We start from the raw sequence: 21,844 nt of genomic DNA, 5'->3' as shown, positions 1-21,844 counted from the left end.
ACATTTTCCAAAGAGGTATTTACATAAGCTGAAGAGTAAATATTAGCCCATACTATATATATTTTTAATTACATACAAGAGAACACACTTAGATTCCTTAACAGGACAGGAAAAACACACTGAGACAAAGGTAATAGGCTCATTTGACTTTGCTGATAAGCAGCATGCTATAATGACTGTAGCATGTTTCCATAACTTTGATAATAAAAATTACTCATTGGGAAGAATGTTGCCTTTAATTATTTGTTTAATACTGATTTCATTAGCAAGCAAGCATGAGCCACACACTGGCTCACAGAGAAAGCCTATTGATTAAATAAAAATATCCAATATATTACTGCAGCTCAGATAATGGCCTCCATAATCAATAAGCAATAAGCTGCCTTCTAACAGGTCCTGTGTGAATGAACCTGGGGGGAGCACAAATTAAAATTACCATAATAATTATGATATGAGTGGTTGTGCCTTGCCCACGGCCGTGTGGTGGGAGAACAGAAGCAACTCAATTCACAAGATGTGTTGGGAGATACTTTTAACTTCCAGCAGAACTCCTCCCCTCTCACGTGCTTTTCATCCTGGCCCACTATCCCATAAGGCAGCTTTGTGGTGTCTCACTAATTTTTTTTTTTTTTTTTTTTTTTTTTTTTTTTTTTTTTTTTTTTAATTGCTAGGGGAAAAATTGATGTCACAGCCCTATGAAAGATGCACACACTATTCCATCAACAGTGATTCCCCATAGACATACTACAAATACTTGAGGTCAGACTCAGCAATAACGCTGCACATCGTGGAGGGCAGGATCTCTTCCTCCACAGGGGGATGCTCTATCGTAGTGTACGTACTGCTTTCCCCCACTAACCTATTTATATTGGCAACGTTTGCACAAGTCTTGCTGGACAAATAGAGAGCCCTGTCCTGCAAACATTTCTGCTCTTCTCAGCATACTTACTCTTGGCATTTAAGTATTTGCCAGATCAGGCCCCTAATTTATAACCAATGTCAGGCAACTTTCAGTGTATTTCAGCTAAATGTTAGCAGAGGGCCTTACGCCCAGTGGAGAATTTTAGAAATAATACTTTAGCTTGTTGTTCAAGCCCATCCTGTCCCCATGCTGGAGGGAGTGCAGAATAAAATGGGGGGGGGGGGGAAATTCTCTCTTCAACACAAAACGTTCTGAAAGCCTCATTGAACCTTGTACTGTTTCAAAGCTATCAAGAGCTTTGCTTAGGCCTTGATTTAATCTGAATCAATGCATAATGCAACGAAGCTGTTCATAGTACATTAATTTTACTTCCATTTCAAGCAGCCAGTTTTCAGACAAACACTGTAATCATTCAGAGTTATATAAGTTTATAATGGCTGCTGGAGGCCTGTTGCAATCAGTGCCAATTGCTATTAGGTATGTAAATTGTTATGTAAAACATACAGGTTTGACATTCTTCATCAAAATAACACATGGCTTTAATCTGAGAGATAAATTAGCGTAAATAATATTTCAATCCATGGAGCTCTCCCTTTAAGGAAATAAAGTATCATTCAATCTATAGACAAGGAAGAAAAATACCCCTATTTACAGCTTTTGTTGGAAACTCTGAAAGATCTACATTGCACTGCAATATTTATGTAAAATTTAGTTACAACTGTATCTTCTCCACCTACAATTGCTTTACAGATTGTGGCACTACAAACTGTACATGCCAAAGCAATTCTAAACATTGCATTCTGTATTAAACAGATACAGTCTGGTTTTATATTCTCCAAAGTCAGTAATTTATTAACTATAAACACATTTTGGGGCTTAAAAATACGATCCCTTTTGTGCCTTTCTTGACCACTTTTAAATGTCTTCCTTTAATATTTGTCCTTTCATAAAGAACATCTGGGCACAATAAAGATACGTCATATTATTAACTCAGAAGAAAGGCATTACAGACGCTGCAGATTTACAAAACAGAAAACTAGAGAGTTTTCAACATGCCTATTTCTAGTCATAATCAGCGGATTTAAACCTATAAATATCCAGCAGCAACTACCCCAGAAGGAAGAGATGCAAATCTAGGCATAAGACAGTGAAATGCCTGGACTGGCAAATGTGTAGATATAAACACGGTCCCCCCCCATCCATAAGGCTTTAAAATAGGCTTCGTGTGCAAATGCTTTCTCCAGAGAAGCCAAACCATTCTCAAATGTCAACAAGAAAGTGAGAAAAAGGATACTTACTCTGCTTAAAACCTAAATAGGGTATTCGTTCAATTGGTGTTTTCCTTTCTTTCATATATTTATAAAGAGCCACAAGGAAAGCCTGCTCATCAGCTCTGCATTCTTCACCTACGGCAATCTTTGATTTATCCTCACTTGAGCCTTTTTTACAGTTGCTGTTGTTACTCTTGGGTTTGGGCAAAGCTGACTTAGCCTCACATTTTACCTGGGAAAAGAAAAGATGTCATATCAGATCTGGGTAACTTTTAATTTTCACTTAAGGAATAAATATCCTCTCCTAGAGGAATGGATTGTTGAAAAAATGAAGGCCAAACCATGCAACTGTGTTTGAGGGGAAACAAAGGAAGCTATTTATAGAGCTAAATGTCTTGTTCTGAATCTTAGTCACAACATTTTTAAATAGCCACATCTTTAAATCATTATAACCCATTGGTAATGCTCTCCAGATCTGCATTTTTATGACTATACATTGCTATGTCACAGACAGCTCCCATCTCTCACATACACTTGCCATTAGCAAGTCTAATAATAACCTTCATTCCAGGATTGACACTGAGCATTGTCAACTCCCGTAGACAACCCTTGGAGCTGAGGGTGCTCAGCCCCTTCCAGGAACGCGCAGCAGCCAGCTCTGAAACGACACATTTTTCTCTCCTTTGGCCCACCAAAATAGATATAAACCTTGGCAAGCCTTACCCAGGAAGAGCCCCCAGTGCACACGAGTGGAGGTTCTGCTGTAGCATGGACTTAAGTGAGTTTGAGCATCTGCATAAACTTAGGCACAGCCCTAAGTATTTAGCAGAAGGAAGAGGCTGGCAGCCACAGCCTTTCCTGGTAGACACCAGCACATGAGTCCCAGAGCTTCAGGTCTCCCACTGGCATCCCTGGCAGACACGTGCCAGTCAGGAAGTCAACAAATCGGAACCACTTTACCTCTCATCAGTACTCAAACATGGGAAAAAATATCCAGTGAGACCGGCCTAATTCGCCAGTCCTCCTGAAGATAATCCTCTCATTGAATCAAGGAAATTACAACTCCAGCATTCCCGTAATTTAAGTACAAAAACCAAAAGAGCAGAAGCTTGCAAACTGATGTTTACAAGCTCTCCGTGACCAAGATGGGACTGACACATTTCCAGTGAAATACTGCAGGTCCTCTAATACAAGGTAGTGGAGATGGTTACATGAATTTTGGATTTGCACTGTCCCTTCAACACTTTTGTGTTCTGTAAGGAGCCTTCTGGAAGCTCCATATCCCATCCAAGACACCCAGAGGGAGTGGGGAAACTGTAAGAGCCAGTATTTGGTATTTTTGGAGGAGAGCTGGGTATCTTGCTGAACAGGAAGGCAGGAGATCTTGGTCAAATAAGCCATTGACTCTTTTCATTCTCCCTACTTCTAAACCAGGCGCTTCCTGGGTGCCTGTTGACATTTTGGAAGTAAGTGCTATGAAAAGCATTATGTAAGTACTTGTAAACAAACAACAAACACATCATTGGAAGGACTATGATATGCCTATTTTATCTCAATAAAGCTACCCTGTTCAGGCTTAGGGAAAGCAAAATCTCTCCTTTTATGCTCTTCCACGGTATTAACTTCGCAGAAAACACTGACTTGAGGTTAGCTGCCTCCATAATTCTCCACAGATGTTGGATGAAGAAAGGCTAGCTCCTAACCAGAGGAGAGTGGCCGCAATTTTTCAAGGTAATCAATGCTGCTGAAAAATCTCCCTGTTGGACACTGCAGGGTACAGGCTTGCTCTTCCCAGGCACCACAGCAGGGACTGGGAAATGGACTTTCTGCAGGATTCTTCCTGATCGTTTACTCTGAAGTATGTCCGCTGTCCTGCTCAATATTCTCTGGTTGCATGGTTCCAAGAGATACTGTCTTCCTATGGCACAAGACACGATGCTTTGCCATTAAGTAACAGATACACCCATTGATTAAACTTCTGTAAAGATCCTGGGTTTTGTCCAAAACTCAATGGAGCTAATGGCATTTTTTTCCTATTAAATGAACTTTGGATTTCCTCATGCACTTTTCAGTTCAGAGCTGTAATCCCTTGACTTTTTTACTTCGGCTCCTCGCAAAATTATTTAACAGCTTCCCCTTAGAAAGTTTAGATTACATTGTCATAGTTTTCAATGCTATAGTCAGACTGGGTTAGCACTGCCAGTATGAACTCATGATTTCAATAAATTTAGGATTTTTAATTTGAGCTGCAAATTTGTTGCAAGCTAAAACTTGGAATGAACTCACTGGACCTGGGAACAATTTTTCAGTTCTGTCACTCCCTTTCTAGGTAAAGTCAATCAATTAATCAATCAATCTTTTTAATGGATTTTCTTTTTCAAACTGGACAATTCAGAACTATGGTTGCAAAGACAGCCCAGGCACAAATGCTAAATGAAATCAAAGCTCACTGCTATGCAAGCAAACGAATGGCAAGCAGTATTATTCCCAAGGAGACAAAAGGAAACAAAGAAAATAACATTAAAAAAGACACCGGGAGTGTGAAAACCTTGTGTAACACACAACCTCCTTCTCTCCATTATACAGAGAAGGGAGGTCAAAGCACTTGTGGAACTCAAAGGTGCCAAAATGCAACAGATGGACTCCAGGCGGTGTCAGGTCCAACCAAGCTTTGACAAAGGCTGCAATACTTTGTCCGAGCAGCATTGGAGGCACAGGCCTCACTTCTGGAACCTCCCCACTGTCTGACAGGAGATATGGATAAATGCCATGACCAATGATTCACAACAACTAAAAAGGACAAATGCCATTCTGTGTGACACTGGTGTAAATCCAGAATAAATGTATTAAAGTCAGTGAGAGCGATACCAGATTTGTACCAGGCATCACACACTGACCTGCTCCCCCAAAACACGATTTTGAATCTCCCTAGAAGACAAAGATCTGCAGGAAGGTCCTGAACACAGAGCTTGGCTCTGCTGTCTTTTCTGATCTGCTCAGAAAGCCTGAATGACTCCATTATCAAAGTAGAGTTCCATTTCTGCAGGAGGAGTTGAAGCTCTTTCATTGTAGCCTCAGCATGAGTAACACCTCCAAAGGCAGACTGAGGGCTAAGGCCCAGATGGGCAACCCAGTGCCAGAGTGTGGATAAGATGGAGGTGTCCCGAGATGGGCTGTGGGAACATCTGACCACCTCCTGCTGTGTGTTCCATCAGAAGCGTAAGATCCATTATCAGATGGCCGGTGAACACTCAGGAGTACAGCCATGCGTTTGTCTTCTGCCAGAGGTCACACATGACACAGACCACTACGGACCTGCGTTTCAGAATTTCAGTCAGACAATGGCTGAGGTGCTCAGAATAAATCTGCAGGTCTGAGAGCATGCCAGGCCACCTGTGGCCACAGGAAAAGCATATCCTGGCAACTTTTAAACTAGTTTCCCAGATCTTGCTGTACAAATGAAGTGAGAGATTTACTTTAGCATTTGCACGAAGAGATGTAATGAGCAGACTCATTGGGGGACAATTTCCATGTTTAACAAGTTAATACTTTCAGCTCTTCGAAATGGTCGGATCTGCCAGTTTTAAAAACCTTTCAATGCACTTGTGTGCACTTTGAATGGGAATGCTTTTTGAGAGCAGGTACGACGAGGGTCATTCTGGAGCCTACAAGCCCCAAAAACCTGTCCAGCACTGATGACCCATGAAGTATGACAGGCTTCAGAGTCCTGCGAGACTTTGGAGAGAAGGGCTTGATATGCGCCTGTCCAGGAGAGCTGATCCTGCCTCAGTAGATGGTCTTGTATTCTTGTGATTTTTACATTCCCATGGGAGGGAACTTCCCTGGGGTTTTCCCCAGGAGGTATCAGTGACCAGTAAGGAGATCAAAAGCAAGAAGTGGTACACAAAAGACCCACTTTTCCTAGCAGAACCCTTGGGTCCAGGACCACATCGTCTGTGCCGCTATCGATCTGTTTTTAACAAGCCACCTACACTGGAATTTACTCAGAGCTGCTCCTACCCAACCAAATGCTCTTCTGTGTCAGGTAACAGTAAAGACTACAAACCAATCTGCTGATGGTTCAAAGTAAACATGCCTAATGAGAACTACATTGGAAGAAGGTTCAAAGCTTTCTAGTCATTGACAGCTGAGAACGTGAAATTCAGCAAGTCATTACAACAATGTGGCTTGCGCTGGTCTTGATGGGCTCAAAACCACAGTCTTCAGAATCCCACTTCAGCCATTTCTCAACTTAAACTGTACAGCCACCATGTCTCCATCAGAGCCGTCACCTCACCACCAGAGAAATGAGATTGCTGTCAGACACTGGTTGCCATGATCTGAGGATGAAAGTTGCACAACTTCTGGTCATTTCCTGTGCAACCTGCTATAGATGGACCTGCTTTGGCAGGGGGACCAGGGACCAGATGATCTCCAGAGGTCCCTTACGTCCCTTCCAACCCCATATCATTTATCATCATTCTGCAAAAAGGGATTTTATCTGGAAAAGGAACATGGCCAGGACCACTGCCTAAATGTTTCAGTGTCTGACACAAGTGGATTTGTCCCGTTTACACTAGCAGTGTTCAATTCTGCTCTGCATGGACCCATTGTGAGCATTAGTTGGAGATGCAACATAGATGAAGGAGGAAAACCGATGGTGGAGCCCAACATGGAGCCTAGGATGATGACTTAACATCCCAACTGTTTCCAGTGATGGGAAGACAGTAGATGGATCTCCACTCCCCCCCTTCCTCAAATACACTTCTCCTTCTTCCTCAGAAACCCACAGGCAGGGTCTGTATAAAGTGCAATACATCTGCTGTAGAGGGTTTCTGAGTCACTGTCCCTCTTACTAAAGTACATCCACAGCCCTGAGACACAGATTGATGTGAAGAGCCACAGTGAAGTCAGTGTGACTACATGCAAAGACATTATATCATGAGCATGTCTATTATTTATAATGAAATTAAGCTGGCCAAGATAATTAATGCTATTAATATCTGCACAATGATGAGCACAGTATGACTAGATAAATAGGCAGAATTACTTCTTATCTGAAATATCCTCCCATTTGACTAGTAGGGTGAACCCAAATATAAACAGAGAGGATAAACAATTTGGTATGAAGCGTTACTGTTGTTTTTAATTATCTAATACCTATATATCAGGTGCTGAAGAGGCAAAACCACTTGTGCTACAGTCTGGGGTGCTTTGACAACACAGGCCATGCCGCAGTTTGCTAGAAATATTTTAACATGAAAAACAGCTTGGGGGAAGGGGGAACTGAGGCAAATTGAGACATTTTCACACTGCAGATTTTGCACATTCTTCCACAGAGCAAGAACATTCAGGCAAACTCTATAGTATCTGGCAGGACCCCGCAACTCAACACACCAGGCTCCATCACCTTTTACCATGCCTGTCTAACACGATAGTACAGACTCCAACTGAGCACAATAGGGCACAAAAAGAAGAGAAACAGTGACTTAAGGGCAGAGCTTCATCATGAACTTCAGCCTCTTTTATCGTCATCAACAGAAGGCACAATTTTAACTGAACTCCTAGGGAGGAGGAGGAGGTGGAATTTAATTTGCCTTCCTATGAGAAACTGAGCACAGAACACTTCCACTTGACCTCTTTAACCTCCTAATCTTCCAGGACATTCACTGCATACAACAATACAACGTAAATGGATCTATAGATTCACTGTATTTCCTAAAGAGATGGTCTCAACAATGGAAGCATTTTTCGGATACACATCCATCTAATTTATTGAAACAATGGATTTGGGAGGAGTTGGCCTAAAAATTCAGTCTATGCAAACCTGTTTAGTTCAAAAGTATCACAATGACAAAGTTCTGCCTCAGATAAAAATCTAGAAGTATTGCTCTAAGTAATTTTCCGTCTTTGCAATCGTACAGTTTCAAATTAAATCATCTTGAAAGGAGCCATTTGTGCTGCTTTTTTTTTTTAAAGAGAAAACCAAATTCCTATTTAAAACCACACAGACAACATAGAAAATAGGACGTAAATTACACTACAGAAATTCCATTTTAAAATATTTTAAGAAAAAGACACAAACCCATAAATATCTAAAAGATGAAGTCTATAAACACAAATCAACGATCCAATTTTTACTTGCAGTATGGGTGAAGCAGTGCAGCACATACAGAAGACTCTGTAAAAGCATGCACTATTCAACAAACCCTGGAACATGCAGCTCAGCGCTAAGTATTAAAGAGACAGCCTAGCTGTTTGGGTTTTTTTTAAGCTTTCGTACTGAATTTCTGCCTTTATCTTTTTTTTTTCCAACTAAAAAAAAAGTCAAGGGCTTAACATCAGGGTAATATCATTTGTGTGTGCTTCTTAGAAACCATTACTGAAGCGGCTCTTGTTTCATAGTCTGTTTATCTTCAAACTTATATTTAGAAGTACATTGTAACAGGGTGAGCTGCTCCCTGATTTATTTTTAATTTGAAGATACTGTCACAAACTATGTTTGTGTGTCACAGAATGTGAAAACTAACACTAGATGCCAAGAAAGCTTAAGCACTACCAGTTACCAACAAGCTGATAGCATTAGGTTGTTAGGTGATTATAGTTGCTGGTAACTTTGAACACAGATATGATTTAAAGCGAAGACTAAAACTATTAAAAAAACCCATTTATCTCCCCAAGAAAATAAGTTACATTCTAAATTTGAAACAGCATGCTGGGAAACAAAGGCAGGGCTGTACCTAAAAAAGGAGAGTCAACTGAAAAGAGTATTATTAAGTGATTTACCTTGGCAACAGCTTTGCTTTCAGAATTATTGTTGGAATCCTTAATGCCATTTAATGAATCTCGTCTCTGTGGGCAAGGCTTCTTTTTGCGCGGTCTGCCTTTAAGATTTGGAGCTGAAAATTAATGAAGAGCAATTTGAGCACATTGTCTTATACTGGATTCTTAACAGATGAAAGCATAATAAATAATTCCACTACAATCAGTCACAGAAAAGTACACATCTGTCTACAGTAAATGCTTATTACAAGATTCCCATCCTCCATGGGTTACATCTTGACACACTATACATTTCTATAGAATATCCCCCAAGGCTAATCTATTCTACTTTCACATAACTAATTAATATAAAGTCAAACACTGGTCTCCGAAGGACCCAGAGAGAAAGCACAAATATTTCTCCATGGTACAAGAAAGAACAAAACAGAATATTAATAGGTAACTTTGCATTAATCAGCCTGCTGCCTTTATTATTTCTAATCTTCAAGTAAGAGTACTAACTACTATTTCAAACTTTGGGGAACATCTGGTTTTGGAAATGTTCTGAAATATTGAAATTCCTTACAGCTCCAAGAACTGTTTATATATCCTGTCATTCTTGTCAAAGTTCTTCTAAAAAAGTTAAAAAAAAAATAATAAAATTACCCCTGAGTCCTGAAATGGATCAAAAAACCCCTTAACAACCAGTTCTGGAAGTTGACAAGTACTGAAATAAGTGATTGATTGTTTCATAAGGGTTACATACCACACATATATATTAACATGAATCACTTTCAGTTTTGTCCAATTCTTAAGATAAAACAGCTCTGAAATAATACAGTGACTAAACCCTAACCATGCTGAGCCATACGTAGAATGGGATATGGATCATCATAAAAAAATATCAGAGTCATCTTTCAATAGTGGTATTACAATATAAATTATGATCACATATAGAAGTAATGGATGAAGCAGATGTTTGCTCATTATTACGTGTCCTGCCTACTTTCAGATTTAAAAATCAGCCTCTGACTACTATGGCAACATTTAAAATGATAAACAATCATTAACTAATGACTGTACCAAAGAAGATAATTTCCTTTAAACCTTTAATTTCTAGGTAACCATTGTTTTCATTACTTAAAGGGATGATTAGAACAATGTCAGAAATCTAAACACCACAAACCTCTTGAGTGCCTCCTAATTGTTTCTAATCTTACATTTGTCACACAGTAAGCCAGTGGTTTCAGGACATTTTACATTTTAATTAGTTTGCAAACACAATAAAGGGTGCTAATTTGATTTTATAGTTTGAGTAACAGTGTCATATTTGGTCTGTTCAGAGAAAAAGAAAAGCCGAGTTTAAAACCAAAAGTCCAAAATACATATCCTTTTTCTTCCCCCAACACTGGCACATGGTAAATACATACATATATATGCATGTGCGTATGTGTGTAAGTCCGTATTTGTGTATATATAAAGAAATGTTTATCTCCCTATGGAAATATCTCCATCTATCTCCAGTGAAGCACATTCTGCTCATTGAAAAGTACTGCATAAAGCAATTCTGAAATTGTCATTTGAGGCTAACATGCAAAATCAAACAAAGAGAGAAAGAAATTATTACCCATTCCAGTCGACAAACATCTGCCTGATTTATATCTGTACTCATGAATGCTACAGCATGTGACCGCGCACTACGTCGCTGGAAGTCTCGACTTGGTGTGGATGTCAGTCTTACACAAAATGAACACTAAGAGTATTTGCTCCGTGCTTACAAATCCCCTCCCCCAGCCGCTCCATTACTCATATAAACAGAGATGAGCGACTCGGCGGGAGCGTGGGATGAGCTCCGAGGACTCCAGCGCCGGCTGCCAGCCTGCCAGCCCCGGCCACACCGCCCTGCCTTATTTATAAACCCCGCTCAACCCTCCCTCTCCCACCTCCTCCCCAGGCTTACTGCTTTTTGTTTTTTACAACCTGGATGGGATGGACACATCCTTGACCATGCTTAGCTCCTTCTTCATAAAGGTGCTGAAGAAAGTAAAAATGTTCCTGCAATTCACTCCCCCCTGGCAGGCGCGTTAAAACGTTAGCCTTCGGATGAATGGATTCCTGACCCGGTCCAGCCAAGGGCCAGAGAGACATGTGGTGCAGCTAGGATCAAATGCACTTGCATGTGAATTACTTTTTCTTTCCTTCTTTCCTTTTTTTTTTTTCATAAATAAACTAGTTCAAGGCTCAATGTTTTCCAAACATACTTGTTATCCTGAGTTTTGGCACGGTACTTTGTATCACACTATAAAGCACTCCTAATGTTTTGCTAAAAGCTTTCAAAGCAAGAAGGCATTTGTTCCTAAATTCCAGGTATATTGAGCTTGCATATAAACACTGTTTGAATTGGAGCCTTCCACGGCAGAACTGGCACAAACCCACTCTGAAAGGGGGTATTTGCATTCTCCCCGTGGCTCGGGAGCTGCAGCTGGGAAGGTCTGTCTGCAGCACACATGAGGACCGTCCCACACGCCGCACTCTACGACTTCAAATCACTTTAAATCTCATTCCAGATCAGATGCACAATTAAAAAGAAAGCAGCAATAGGAATTAATACCAGAAGAGAAGGTCCTTGCCTCTAGTATCTACTCTGTAAAAGAAAACATTTTAAATAGTTCCAGTCACACTTGAAACAAAGCCATTAACATTTGCTCCCTAAATCATTATAAATAAATGCATTATTCGAAGATTATTTATATTTCAGCTACATCCATTTTGTTCTCTTGAGCTAGGAAATATGACTAAGAGCGACAGAATAATTTACAAGTCACATACTTGTTTTAATTTTTTTCATTTTTTGTTTCATTTATGACACTTTCATAAGCACACTGCAGATTTCTTGACTTTGTTATTCATAATTATTTTAAAGCAATTTTACGCACATGTTGTGGCTTAGTCCCAGTCAGTTTTCCTGATGACATTGGATGTTCAGTATATACTCTACAGCTATTGAATATCCCATGTTTTTCTCTGCTTTCTGGTGGAAAAGGACTTCTGGCATGACTACCTGAGGATATCTAAAACAATTCAATTTCTTTACATTTACGCATATAGCTTTCAAATGCATCTTCTGAAAGCATTTGCGGCAGTGAGACCCGGTAACTTGTACATTCCCAGAAGGTGAGAACATAAGCAAAGCAAATTAAAGCAAAAAACTGAATAAATAAGTACAGAAAAAAGTTTGTATGTGTTTGCCACCTCTTTAGTCTAAGTGCCTGAAACAGGACTATGAGAGATACGACATACTACCAGTTTAAATACTTGCTTTCTCTTGCATTTGACAACACCTGCAGGTTTTTTGTAAGCTTTTTCCTTTTCTTTCTTTCTTTTTGCCTCCTGAGATATCTGAAAGAGGGGAAACCACACAGATGTCCACTGGAGCCCTTGATGGGCTGATAGGAACTTTTTTTGCCTCTACTCAGGTGTGATCCAAAGAATGAATATTAGCACAGCACAGGCACTGCGTACAGTCGAGGTTGGGATGCAAACCAGAACACTCCCCTGCCTGCAATCAGCAGGTGACAATTGCCCAAACCTCCCGGTTCAGATCTCCGGAACCAAAAGGGCGTTCATCCACTTGAAGCCCACATAGGCCTGTGCCTTGCTGACTCAAGATGCTTCTTTTTGAGACTACAGCTCATCCCAAGTTTGCTAACTATCACAAAGGGCAAGTTCATTTAGGAAATGGCGACACACAAGAAATTATCTTCCCTGCAAAATCTGTAGGGGCGATAGCAATCTAGAGTCCTGGCAAACGTTTCAGGTATGACCAGGTAAAACACAGCCAGCTGCAAAAGGCAGACAGTACGAGTTAACACTCCTCATGCCTGGAGAGCTGGAGGAGCACAGGGGCACGCTTCCCACTTTGGGCTGGTTAACCTTCCCATATATATATTGGTTATCCTTCCCAACCAATTGCCTAGGTTGGAAGGGACCTTTAAGATCATCTAGTCCAACCATCACCCTCTGACAAAAAAAAAAAAACAACCAAAAACCCCTCCCAAAAACCCCCAACACTAAACCAAATTCCCAAGCATCACGTCAACTCGTGTTTTGAATATCTCTAGGGATGGTGCCTCAACCCCCTCCCTGGGCAGCCCATTCCAATGTCTGATAACCCCTTCAGTGAAGAAATCTTTCCTAATACCCAACCTGAACCTCCCCTGGGGCAACTTGAGGCCATTTCCTCTTTTCCTATCGCCTGTGACTTGGGAGAAGAGACCGACCCCCGTGTCTCTACAACCTCCTCTCAGGTAGTTGTAGAGAGCAATAAGGTCTCCCCTCAGCCTCCTTTTCTCTAGACTGAACAACCCCAGCTCCCTCAAGCCTCTCCTCATAAGACTTGTGCTCTAGACCCCCCACCAGCTTCGTTACCCTTCTCTGTACCCACTCCAGCATCGTGTCACCATTGTACCTGCTACCTTTACCCATCAACACAAATTCAGAGGGACCATTCCAGTACTCCCTCGATGCCAGTTTTATCTCAGCATGTTGCTTCCTTGTCTCCCTGAGCCACAGATCCAGCTGGTGTCACTTAAACAAACCTGTCCCTCAGAGCCCCACCAGCCCAGCTGGCCCACAAGGCAACCGCTGACACCTGCAACGCTGCTGGCTGCTGCAGAGGATGCTGAGGCTGTCACAGGGGGTTTCACAGGGAGTCAAGCAAGAACCCAAGATGAACGAAGACCTAATTCAAGTGCAAGCATTTGTAACTGTAAAGAACAAAAGGTGTGATTATTAACGAGTATGCATGTGGTGTGGACTTTCAGCTGACTACTACTTGATGGTACAAGTCTTGTGCTCCCGATTAAGTGAAAGTGTGTGAAATGGGTCTGTCATGAATATCAACAGTGACACAAACCATGATGACAACCATATCTTAACAACTCTTCCCATTCTGCAATACCTCTTATTGCCATCTTGGTTGTGAATTCTCAGGGAAAAGAAAATTATTTATGGGAATCTGCCCAGAGACAGGAATGTTTTCTTCCCCTCCGTGTTTGAAAGGGTCCCCGGGTGTTGTCTGGAAATAGGCAGTCACCACAAATCACACAGAGATTGCTGCTTGCCATTCAACATGAGGGATCAGTATTTCTTGGAAGACCATGAAATGTTATCTCGTGATTGAGTGGGACACAAGGAGACTGGGAGGAGAAAAGAGAAGAGGAAACAGCTTGTGCCTGTGCTAGGGGAGTGAGAGAGGGAGAAGGAGAGCTGGAGAGGTGGGAGGTGTGCCCCCAGCCCACTCCTGCACCACGGGGCGGGAGAGGTCTCCTTTGGAATCACAGTTCCCACCCCTGCCTGGGCCACAGCTGGCTGTCCTATGCTGTGCCAGCCAGTGCTATGACAGCAGGGTGCCACAATCCTCCTGCCGAGCTGTTCCTTCCCCTGCACATGGCTCTCTGGGGCGAGAGGGAGGGGAGGAGTTAATGCCCTCAGCTTTTCCAGCTTGGGTAGGGGAAAAAACTTCTGCCAGCCACAGTCATGCTGAGCTCCTTCCCAACAGCCCTTGGGCTGTCTAGGAACTCCTTGCCTACCTGCAGGAGAGCAAAAGGAAGAGCACCCAGCCATGGGCTTCGTGAATAGGGAATGAAAGGAAAGGAGAGGTGCAGAAGTTGCCACTGCCACCTCCTCTGTGCAAATCCTCACTCACATGCACACCTGCCTTTAAAAAAAGTAATTAAGACTCCTATGTAATGTCACTGCCCTCTGTAATCTCAAATTAATATTTAATCACTCTTTTCTTCTTCCTATATGGAAACTCGTACCTTGCCTCAAACCCTGGCTAAGCTCTGCACTGCCAAAACACCAGCAATGCCCTACGTGTCTTTAATACAAACCATCACACCTGAGAGCTTAAATGCAAACCCTGTGTTATGCATGGCACAGAGTAAGATTATCTAGAGATGTAGATTGGCAAATCTTTGCTGACTAAAACGTACCCCAGAAAGAAGCTGATCTGGTGATCCCCAAACCTGTTCTTGTGTGCTGCCTCTGGACCACCATAATCACACAAGGACAACACAGAGGCACCTGCAGCAGAGAATTACAGACCAGGTGTTGGAGATAAGCTCGGTAGCAGGTTCTGACACACAAAGCAAGAGAGCCACACAGGTAAGAGAGAAGCTCAGGGTTAATGCTGCTTAGGCCAGCTAGATGGTTCCTCCAAGCTAGAATCACAAAACAGCATGATTGCTCAAAAAGTTCATCTTCCCCTCCAGCACTCTCATCAGCCTGTGCAAGCATCAGGATATTGTAGGCAATTGGGAGAAGGACAGAAGGTGAGGAAGGAGATGGCTACGCTGCCCAACCTCTCAGAAAATTTGTAAGGTTGTGGCCACTGCTGTCCTGCCACTACCACCCTTAGCTGCTCAACTTTCAGGGACACTGCTAAGCAGGACATGGGAAACAGGAGCATTTCCAAGCCTTGCTGCCTAGTACAAATCCCATCTCTGGGTTAAACCCAAGGATGGCAAGTTCTGCACTGGAGAAAGAGAAGTAACCAAGAACTGGAGCCACTGAGGTCAGCCATGATGAAACACTACATATGGTGGTAAAGTGTAGGCCACCACAAGAAGAAAGCACCTCCACCAGCAACCTTCTTTACCTGCATCCCCAGGAAGGGGAAGTTATTGCTGGACTTGATCTCCCTCTTATCAAGTCACTTGAGTCATGTTCCTGCCGAGAATGCAATGTACTATGTATACACAGCCACCCCTAGATGCACAAATAAGTCAAGAGACAATGGCTGTGGTTTTGAGGTGCCTGACTTTAGTAGGCTAGTTACAGTAGAATTATCCTTTTTTTAGGAATCTGATTATCACTGGAAGTCCAATGAGTTCAACCCTTCCCATAACACTGTTCTCTAGATGCACATATTTTGGCTGATGTAAAAGATGTGTTGATACAGGGAGGGTGTTAAAAAAAATAGTGGCCTTCACACAGCTGAGGTCAAGCTATGTTGGCACTTTGTCAAAATCAGTGGTGGAGCCAAGAGTTTTTAATGAGCCTGGAATGCATTACCTCATTTGTCATACCTGGATCACTTACTCATGCTGAGTCCAAAATAACCTTGGACCTTGTTGGCTGCTCAACAAACCATGTAAGTAAACAGTACTGTACTCATGCCTAAAACATGTACCTTTTTCTTGCTCGGTCCACATTACTTATTCTAGAGAACATCTAAGCAATTGTAATGCTCATGATCAAAGTTCTTGCCTCTTTCAGGCCTCTCCGATCTGCATAACTATTTCCTGATAGGACTTTTGATTCTGGTTTGCTGGTACTCCAGTTTCTCAGAAACACTTCAAAAGTGGGAGGAAGAAAAAAGAAAAATGGAAAGAAAAGGGAAGGACAGCCATTGCTGTATTTTGCTGAGGAACGTACTGGGATAGTTGCTCAGCATTGCTAATGCACCTACAACTTACACTGCCAGCCATGTTTTTGTGACCATGTTTCTGTCCTGTGGAAAGATGAAGGAAGGAACAGCAGCATTTTTGCCAACTGCAAGAATGTAACAACACAAAAAACACAACTAAGCTTGTAAAAATGTCCAGGGCCACCAGTAAGGACACGCCAGTTGACGATCTGGTTCTACATTTAGGGTTGGGCTCACACAGTCAGGTGAGCTCTAAACATGAGAGATGAGAGTGCACCAGAGGGAGATAATCACAAACCCAGGATTAAGATGGAGCACTGGAAGGTGCAAGAAGTTAATAAACAGGTATGTAATGTGGGTTCAAAAGAGAAGTGTGCTTGCATGAAGCAAGCTAGAGCACACCTGCTAAAATGTATCAACAGTCTCTCCTCCCTGTAGGACACCTCGCAGAACGTCTCCTCACAGAATCCTTTTGCACTGTGCCAGTCCTTCATACGTCTTCCAGTTTTCACACACACGCACAAAAGCTGAGATACCAGAATGCTTGGCCCTAAGCTGCAAAACCATCAGTAGATACAGAACAGACTAAGAGACTTTCCCTCTCAGGCAGGTGGAAACGCCAGGATGTGTCAGATCACAGAGCTATTCATGATTTAGGTGCCAAACAGAAGCTGGAGGTGGCATGCGGAGGTGCCTGGCCATCAAAGTCAAGGTGAGAAGAATGGTCCCAGATCTCCAGAAAATCCACGAACTGACCATGCCTGCTGGCAGGTGGCAAATAGCTGGTTGCTGAGGACACCCCTAAAGCAGCCTGGCAAAAGTTAGCTCTTGGCTGAAAAATATGCTTACATGTTGCACCTTTTAAAATGTAATGAATAGAAAGTTAACAGTTTTAATGGTTTTAACACTTACCCCTCTAGGGGGCTTCTGGCATTCTGCAATATCTGAAAGTTAAGAAAAGCATATTGCTATATTTAAGCATGGTTTCAACAACTGTTCAAAGGTTAGTTAATCTCACATACTGTTCTGGAGTCCCAGCTGCTTCCTTGATTTCCTCATCGCCTCCATCTCTTTGTTTTCTCTCCTTCACCTCATTCCATTTTCTGCATCCTGAATTCATGATCTTACATTTAATTTATTTTCCTTTCACCCCTGAAAGTTTATTTAAAAGCTTCTGCCTCATGGAAACAGGGTTCAAGAAGGAGGACCTGGGGCATTTATTGCCCAAGGCACACTGAGCAGAGCCGCTGAAGGGAAGCAAGTCACGACCAACCTAATATTGCATCAAAGGAAATTAAAGTGGCCAGAAAATAAAGCAAAACATCAGACTATGCTAAAAAAACCCCAGAACTTTGTTTGGAAACAACAGTATAAACTGAATTTGGGGAAACTCTCTACAGGATCTTAAGTATGCCTATAGAACTCAGGATGAGTACCTACCAAAAATTAAAGGTCTCATTGAGCTCTGGACGTCACACATCCCCTCCACAAACACGCACCTCTTGCTTACTCATGCTGCACATAAAACAATTTGAATATTTAAACTAGTTTTACTAGACTTTTTCTAAATGCAAACACTTGTTTATTCCTTTCTATAAAACCGAACATGCCAGACCTGACCTGGGAACTCTGGAGCACAACAGCAAACAACCTTGCAGGGAACACTAAGGATCCGCATTGCTTTCTAACCCACTGGGAGAAAGAGCGGACTTCTGTAGCCATTTCTGAAAGTTTTGTTTTGGAAATGAGATATCCCATGCTCCATGTGGGGAAAATCAATTTGCTACCTCTCTAAAGAAAACATTCCTCATTTGGAAATAAGTGAAACAGACACTTCCTTGTGTGGATTAATGTGGAGACATATGACTTGCTGCAGACTGTTGTTTTGACCCCCCTCCTGACCAGACAATCTCTGAAAAAAGCAAAAAGGTGGTATTTTTAATGGATTACAGTTCAGACTAGCATTGTTTTAATAGAAAAGTTAGAGGCATTGCAAATACCAGGTTGGTCAATTATGCCAAAAATTGAATGTTTTTCATTTCCATGGAATACAGGGACAAGATTCAGAACAAGGCTTGTAGTCTTATTTTTTCATGTCAGCATGGCTGGAAGTTAACACTTTTGCTTGATAAGGGCTTCTTTATGTCCTGCTGACTAATCTGTGTTTTAAAAAAAATGGAAGAAGGTTTGGGGTTTTTTTTGACAAAATCTATACATGTGTTAGAAATTATGAAGTGCAGTAAATTGAAAAGGGAAGCTGAAGACTTCAGAGAAAAATCTATGCCTGACAAATATGTGACATTCAAGTAGACCTTAAAGCACATTAAAATAGTAATAATAAAAAAATCCAGTGTACGCCTATTACTGGCTACAGATGACAGGATTGTTATTAATGATTCAAAAAGAAGCAGAGGTGTTTGGTAAATATTTGTTCCGTATTTGCAAAGAAGCCAGATGATATGCTTGCAAAAGAACATAATTAAAGCCAGTCAATTGACTTGGTTTTACAGAAACCAGATCTTAAAACAACAGAAAAGAAAAACAAACATAGCACCTTATTTCATACTTTGAAACTATAAGCTTGGTTAGGGAAACTAGCTACATGCATGGAACTTACCTGCATTTCAGCAAGACAGCTGATTTAATACTAGATAACACTTCGATTAAAAAACAGCACTACATAATTTCATTCAAGCATATATTAAACGGATTAAGAATGGGCTAAACGATAGAGCTAAAAGCAGGCATCAGCAAGGAATTTCTATCCAATGAAAATATTTCTGGTGGGATTCCACAGGGGTTGCTCTTTGCCTTGCTAGTATTCAACATTTTCTTCAGTGAAATAAATACAAGGTCCCTGACAGCAACATTCACACCGACACAAGGACTTGTACAGTTCTAACACTGAGTCATACAAACGAGTCATCAGAAGGAAGGATGGACCATACAAACATAATGCTCTTCAGCAGAGCTCCAGCACGAGACCTGTGAGCAAGGACTACAAGTCCTACTGACCAAGCCACGGGTGACACTTCACAGGTCACCCCCCACTGGAAATTCAACATACCCTGCTAGGAAGATGCTGCGGCCTTCAAGGGGGAGGCCTGAATAACTCAAGCTGGACTGGGTTTGAGCAAAAATGACTAAGAAGTGACTTCATCAGGTAATGTGAGTGCCTCAAAGGTGAGAAAAAGCTGGTGCTGTGAAGTGAGGAGGCATCACCAGGCCTGCTGAGGCACTGCAGTCCACACACGTCACCTAACGCCAGTGCACAGAGACACGCGTATCACCAGCCCTCAGAAGACCTTTCAGGAAAAGCCCGAGCCAGGCACAAGCTGGTGTGCACAGTGCAGGAAGAAATGCATGCCATTTGGAGGGTCTCTTGTCAAGCCATGGGACTGGAGCCGAGTGTCCCCCCTCAGCCCCGGGAGGGCCGGGTCCGGGCTGCTGCCGGGAGACCCTCGGCGCTGCGGGCGGCCGCAGCAGCCTGGCTGGCTGCAGGGAGGAGGCCTCCAGCTGTCTGGCTGTGGGCCTCGCTCAAACAGCTGTTTCCCTTCTCCTTCAGAAAAAAAGGTGGTGAACTGGATGAAAGCATTTGCCGGTAATTTTGGCCGATGAGCCACTACTTGGGGTTCATACCAGATTAGATGACTCAGTGGTTCTTCTGGTGAGAAACTGGATGACTACAGGATCAAACAGAGCGAAGTACTGTGCTGCGCAGGACGAGGAACATGAAGAGCTGTAGCCTTGATTCAGCAAAGTACATGCCTAACTTGTAAAGACCTGGAGCATGCAAAGACCTCTGATGACCTCACTGGGGCTACTCATCTTTGAGGCCGAGCCCGTGTTAAGCATGGAACAGGACCAAGCCAGTATGACTCTCTCTGTCACTAATGAGAAAGAAGCATTCAGGCCCTGCACAAAGAAATCGTCATATCTCATCACAAAACACCACGTGCTCGGGCAGCATCACAGGATCAGACATGGGTTCATCAAGTCTCCCTTTCCTTCAGAAATCTGCAGTCGATCTCCAGCCTCCAAGGCCTCTGCCCCCGAAGGTCACCTCCTGGGAAGCTGCACCCGGCGGACAGGGGCTTTGCTTTCTGTAGGAGGGTCACAGCAGGGCTCAAGAAGTGCATGTCTGACTTCTCAGAATAGTCCGGGTTAAAAAAAAAAATAAAAAAGGAAAAAGAATAAAGGAAAAAAAAAAAAGCAAAGAGAGGAAAGAGTGAGCAGGCACAAACAGATTACGTAAGACAAAAGCAGCACAAATGCGGCAGCGAGAGGTGACAATGCCCAGCAAACCCATGCAAGTCAGCCCGTCTCATCAAAACTCAGCACAACACCCAAGGCAGGCTCCCTATTAGAGGCTTCAGAAAACAAAAAGGCAAATAAGAGCACACAGTAAATCCTAAGGCGGCTTTCCTAGCAATATTTCCTTTTCTCTTCAGTAAAAGCCAGCATTTGTGAAACTGCTGTCTAGCCGAGTCAGCAGTACCCAATGGAGACGTGACCTACATACCTCGGAAATACAATAGATACGTAGCCAGTCGCATCCACGTAGATAGGCAGATGAGATGGGCTAATTTATTGGTAAAGGATGGACACTGTGCACGAACCTAAACAGGCAAAAATTCATGCAAAAAGCATAAAATGTATGGTTTCCTGAGACCTTCCTTTTGGGAATGACAACAGCAGGTAGGAAGCTATGATCATCCAGTTGTGCACAACGTGAAAATAACAAATATCTTACTTAAATCGCTTGCATTTCTGATTTGTAATTGATTGTGTAAGAAAAAAAAAAAAGTGCAACAATACTTAATTTTCTTTCATTTTTTTTCTTTACACTTGATCATTGCACTGGGAAATAATAAAAATTTGTTAGGCATAATCAACCTGCACGAAGTACAGTGACGTGCAGAAACTAGGGAGTAAGCCCCCACCTCAATGCCTACATTCAGCAGCCACCATCGTGAGGACTACACGATGTCTTAGATGGAGACAGGAGCAGCAGCCTTAGCCTAAGCCTGGCTCCCACTCACATCTCCAGGTCATCACCAACTTCACCAGCAGCAGTTGGCTTGCAGGGTGCCCCATCGCAGGACATGCAGCCATGAAGGGGTTCAGGGGTCCCTCTGCTTCCACAAAGAGCTCGGGACAAAGCCCTCACACCCCTGGGGACCTGCATGCACCTGAGACAGTGCTTTAACACCGGGACGCGGAGGTGATGGGCTCTGTGTTGCTGAGCAAAGGTGAGACCTGCACTTTTTCACCAGTACAACCCAGCAGTGGTAACCCTGGTAACTTTGTCAGGCTGTGTACAAGTAGAGAAAGGGAATTCCTATAACCACCAAAGCACCTGAAAAACAGTGGGTTTAAAGTCCTGATGGTAAGATGAGATGTGCCCAGGTTTAAAGGAGTGCAAACCTTGGGAACTCAGTGTAATCGTCCCAAACA

General features: G+C 42.5%; 1 protein-coding gene across 2 annotated transcripts in view; it reads right to left on the bottom strand.

The window, feature by feature from the left end:
* The window catches only part of ARID5B (AT-rich interaction domain 5B), a 37,147-nt gene extending 26,178 nt beyond the window's left edge, over positions 1-10,969 (bottom strand). The window contains exons 1-3 of one of the 2 annotated variants that reach the window (XM_014940546.1): positions 10,936-10,969; positions 8,980-9,092; positions 2,221-2,425 (exon numbers count right to left, since the gene is read on the bottom strand). In XM_014940546.1, the coding sequence (XP_014796032.1) occupies positions 2,221-2,425; positions 8,980-9,092; positions 10,936-10,954 (337 nt within the window). In that variant the 5' untranslated portion in view covers positions 10,955-10,969. Of the gene's footprint in view, positions 1-2,220; positions 2,426-8,979; positions 9,093-10,582; positions 10,680-10,935 lie in introns of those variants that run through there. The other variant, XM_014940547.1, reaches the window with a different exon arrangement.
* Positions 10,970-21,844: the final 10,875 nt, after the last annotated feature.

The sequence above is a fragment of the Calidris pugnax genome, unplaced genomic scaffold (assembly GCF_001431845.1).
Source record: "Calidris pugnax isolate Ruff unplaced genomic scaffold, ASM143184v1 scaffold39, whole genome shotgun sequence".
NCBI classification, from domain to species: domain Eukaryota; kingdom Metazoa; phylum Chordata; class Aves; order Charadriiformes; family Scolopacidae; genus Calidris; species Calidris pugnax.
The sequence above is the reverse complement of the archived record's forward strand: the minus strand, read 5'-3'. Positions and strand labels throughout refer to the sequence as shown.